This window comes from Haplochromis burtoni, unplaced genomic scaffold (genome assembly GCF_018398535.1).
Source record: "Haplochromis burtoni strain Fernald_Lab_line unplaced genomic scaffold, NCSU_Asbu1 Contig_148, whole genome shotgun sequence".
Classification (NCBI taxonomy): Eukaryota; Metazoa; Chordata; class Actinopteri; order Cichliformes; family Cichlidae; genus Haplochromis; species Haplochromis burtoni.
Window position 1 is genome coordinate 150,572 of NW_024582509.1, and position 4,336 is coordinate 154,907.

General features: G+C 42.2%; 1 protein-coding gene across 1 annotated transcript in view; it reads left to right on the top strand.

Annotated features, from left to right (window-relative positions):
- Window positions 1-3,701, top strand: part of cunh10orf88 (chromosome unknown C10orf88 homolog) — an 18,116-nt gene extending 14,415 nt beyond the window's left edge. The window contains exon 9 of the mRNA XM_005932186.2: window positions 2,624-3,701. Coding sequence (XP_005932248.1) covers window positions 2,624-2,846 — 223 coding nt within the window. The 3' untranslated portion in view covers window positions 2,847-3,701. The remainder of the gene's footprint in view (window positions 1-2,623) is intronic.
- Window positions 3,702-4,336: the final 635 nt, after the last annotated feature.

Genomic DNA, 4,336 nt, shown 5'->3' on the forward strand with positions numbered 1-4,336 from the left:
GTTTGTTTGCTTGTTTTAATCAATTTTAAATCATGCTTTTTATTTGTTCTTGTTTCTAATGTCTCTGTAAAGCACTTTGAATCACTTGTTGTTGAATTGTGCTATACAAATAAACTTGCCTTGCCTTGGTGTAAATGATATAAAACTGTGAGGTATGGCTGTTGTTATCGGGACAGTAAGCATTTGTGTTTGCTGTGTTTCGGTTACCACAGCTGTGTGATTGTTGCACAGTCACGTTGTTGAGGCTCTGAGCGTGTGGATTAAACAGAGACTCGTTTATCCAACAGAACAATGCTTTTGATTGTCTGAGGTCACATTTCTAGCTGATAGTGTTAGTGAAGAATGAGCAGACGCCCAAACATTTCCTACATGCTGGAATATTCACGGATATCATGACATCTGCTGGGAGGATCTCTCCTGTGGTGATTCCCAAAAATCATTCTGGCTGTTAAACAGCTGACAGGCACAGGTAGGCAGAAGGCGCTGCCGTTGGTTAGAGGCTGGCTGATACTGAAACAATAGAGGTCATTTATCAGGACCGCTGTTTGTGTGACTCATTAAAATATCTGAAAAGCTGCATCAGAACAAACAGAATCCTTTATTTATTTATTTATTTATTTATTTATTTATTTATTTATTTATTTATTTATTTATTTGTGGCTGGAGTAACTTTCCAGCTGACCCTAGTGTCACTCTTCAAATAAAAATGTCTCTGTGAGTTAAACTGCACAATAAATCAGGCTCTCTGTCAGATCTGTGCAGCACATGTGGGCTGACAGAGCGTGACTCCACATCGAGGACAGCGACACGACGGTACGTCTTTCCCACGAGTCGTCGGACTAAAATATTTAAAGAGTTTAAGACTTCAGGCGTGATGCCAGAAAACCGAGGAAAAGTAATAAATGGTGTAGATTACTTAAAGGCTTTGCTTGCTTTGAACAGTAGATGTTAATTGTCTTAGTTTTTATAATCGTCTTTGGCTGTTGTTAGTTTTTCTGCTCCTTTGTGTTCTTGTAGTTTTTCCTCTGTTCTCATGTGTTTGTATTTATGTGAGATTATTCCTGGTCTCCATTTCTGTTTGCTTCCTGTTTTATTTTGAAGTTTAGCTCCTTGTGTTTTCTCTCTGTGTGTTCACTTCCTTTGTTTATTCTTTCCCCCTGATGCTGTTTGTCTGGAGTTCACGTGCACATTTACCTTTTATTGCCTTTTTATCACAGCGTGAAGGTTAATAACATTTTTATAACAGCTTGTTTGTAGATTATCTGACTTTAGGTCTGCTGTAATCTGAGATGGGTTCATTTATTTGCTCCAAACTAAGACTCGTCTTAGTCTGAGTTTCACAGAGACATTTTTAACTAGTCTTCATTATGCATAATTAGATTGCCAGCTTTAAAATTGAAGGTGGATTGTCTCCATTTCCAGTTTGTGTTAAAGATTCACTGCTGTGTGTTGAGTCGTTTTTGAGTTTTTGCAGATAAGTTGGTGTTTTCCATGCAAACGTCTGGTTACTGCAGCCCTCTGCTAGCGACCAAAGAAATGTAAGGAGGTTTTCTGCATATCTCTTTACAATGGATGTCACTCTAGAGACTGCCTGAAACTTCCAGTAACTATTTGCTGATCACTCACAGAATACACACTTTTCTCTAGTGGTGAGTAGTTGTTCGGCGGCGACTGACCTGCAAGCCTGTGTGAAGGGGCTTTAGCTTAACAGCAATCGCCAGCAACCACTTGCCAGCTTGTTGTGGAATACTCATTTTTCCAAGCACCTGGTTTCCAACCGACCTCTAGGCCTGTATGACTGAGGCCTTCATTACTGATATGGAAGCGCAGTACATCAAGCCTGTCATACTTTTACCTTCTGATATTTCATAAAGCAGGAGAGTGCCCTGTGAGGATGTCGTACAGTAACCGTCAGTGTGCAGACAAGGATCAGAGACAGCGCTCACTGACTGAACAGGAGTTTCCTTGGTTTGGTTACTGGAGCTGCCAGACTGGTGTGACTGAATCAAGGAAAGAAAAAATGGAGGATTTTGTGGATTTTTCAGGATCATTGAGGGCAAAATAGTCATGCTGTTGGACTCTGCATGTAAACCACCAAAACAAAAATGTTGCAAAAAGACTGAAAATATTTAAGGTGGAAAAAAAGTATTTATTTATCTTTTTAGTGTTTTCAGTTTAGAAAGTTTCCTCCTGGTGGTTTGGCTGAATCAGTGTGGATCCAGCAGGATTGTGAGGTCTGAGGAAGATGATGGTCAGCACCGACTGTGTGGGTGGTTTAGCTTATGTTTAGGCTTTTGTCTCTTGATGTGGCTTCATTTTCAAGAATCGCCCACAGTCACTCCGCTCTGTCAGAATCACACAGTAGAAATACACATACAGACCAGCGACCTGGTCAAAAAACTTCATCTCTGATTAGTGATGATCAGGCAAAGGTTTGACTGACCTTAAATAGTCCCCTTTATTTTAATTCAGTGTCAGCTTGCACACTTCAACTTGTCTGACAGTGGCTTCAGCTGTATACCTCCTCATAAATCGGAGGTATACAGCCAGCGGCTGATACACACAGATTTTATTAAGTCCAACTTTCTCAAAAAGTGTTACTGTTTCTTTTATGTCCCTTCAGGGAGTTGGACTCAGCTATGGAGCGCCGTCTGGAGGAGATGGAGAAGAGGCTGAAGGAGCACATGGACCGCCGCTTGGATGCTTTGGAGCAGAAGCTGGAGAAAGCCCTGCTGAGCGCTTTGCCGCTGGTCACCCTTAACCACGGAGCCATGAGCAGCTCAGCACGAGGAGCAGCAGATACCGGACCGGCGGAGCAGATCGCCCCGACGCCAGCCATGCATTGAGTCCAGAAGCACTAAAAAGACTAACATTGAACCCCGGAAGCCTTAATTCTCTTCTTCATCGTCCTCAAACCAGACCCGAGCGTGGGATGGAAGCAGGCCGGGACAGAAACACCAACAAAGACGGAGCAATAAAACTAGAAGCCTGAAATATGAGGTTAACATGTAAAACCAGCAGTGTTGCTGTAAGTTCATATTCTGTAGAAATGTTATCTCCTGTAAAAAAAACAAGTGACTGTCTCGTCAGCGCGACTACAATGGCTGCACTGCATTTTGAACAACATGAGAAGTGTACAGGAAGAGGACGAGACTCTTTCAAAAAAGTGTTGATGTGCAGCAGAGCTGACTTACATGAAGTGTTCAGCTGAAATGCAACCCACTTATCTCTCCCTGCTCTTCTTTTCTCCTCTGTATATGCACTGAAACTCATCATTGTACCAGTTATTTAAACAGTTAATGGTTTGGTCTTTGAACGGCACTAAAACAAAGTCGTCTTCAAAAGTCTCGGTTTGTCTAATCAGCTGTCTCAAACAAGTAAAACAGAAAAGCTTCACGTGTCAGAGAAGATTACATGGTTTACGTTAGAAACGACTAAACTGACGCAGCTCTAAACGACACTGATGTGATGTGAAGGCTGTTCGGGCCTGACCTGCTCGGCTCAGTTTGTTTTAAAACTTGCTCCTGTTAAGGAGACTAAATCGAACGTGTAACTGTACTTTAATACGGCACTGTAATGTTTTAAGTACTGTACATGTCTGTAAACTATTAAAACGGCTGTGCTGACCTGTGATGTTTACCTGTACTGATGTGAGTCTAGTAAATGTATTTATACAGCTTAATAAAGTTTTTAAAACGTTGTGCAGGTTCTCTTATTTCTGGAGAATTTGGTAAAGCAAACAAGTTCTCATGAAATCCTGAGAAGGCTGCGTACAAGACACCGAGCGAGGCCTGTGAGCTGCTTCAGGCCCACAGCTCCAGATGTGTTAGTGTGCATCCCTCTGATCACATCTCTCATTCTGGTGCCACCACCAGAGATATATGTGAATAAATCATTTCAGACTGTCGGTGACATGAGACAGTAACACACCTAGTTTCAGATATAAAAATGAGGGGAAACTGAAGAATACAGGGGCAGCTATTACAGTCAGTACAGTTTGGTGGTTGATTTGGTTTCTTTGGGATCCAGCGGTGCATTTTCCTGCTGTAACACACGCCCAAAATTACTGACAACAATAGCTGAAGGAAAATGTTGCACAAGATGTTCCCAAAAGACAAAATCAAATTAGCCGATGTTTCCCGTCAGCGATTCCAGTAGCTGAGTCATAAATGGCTAAGAAACCAACCATGAAGGTCACTGAAAGTGCTCCACGCTAACCAAAGCTGCCGGTCCAGTCCAGGACAGATTTAAAGGTCTGGTTCCCAAAGAGAAGGAAAAGAAATGGCGGATGGACGCTGCCAAGGTATGCAGCAAACCACTGGCAGCTGCGAGCTGA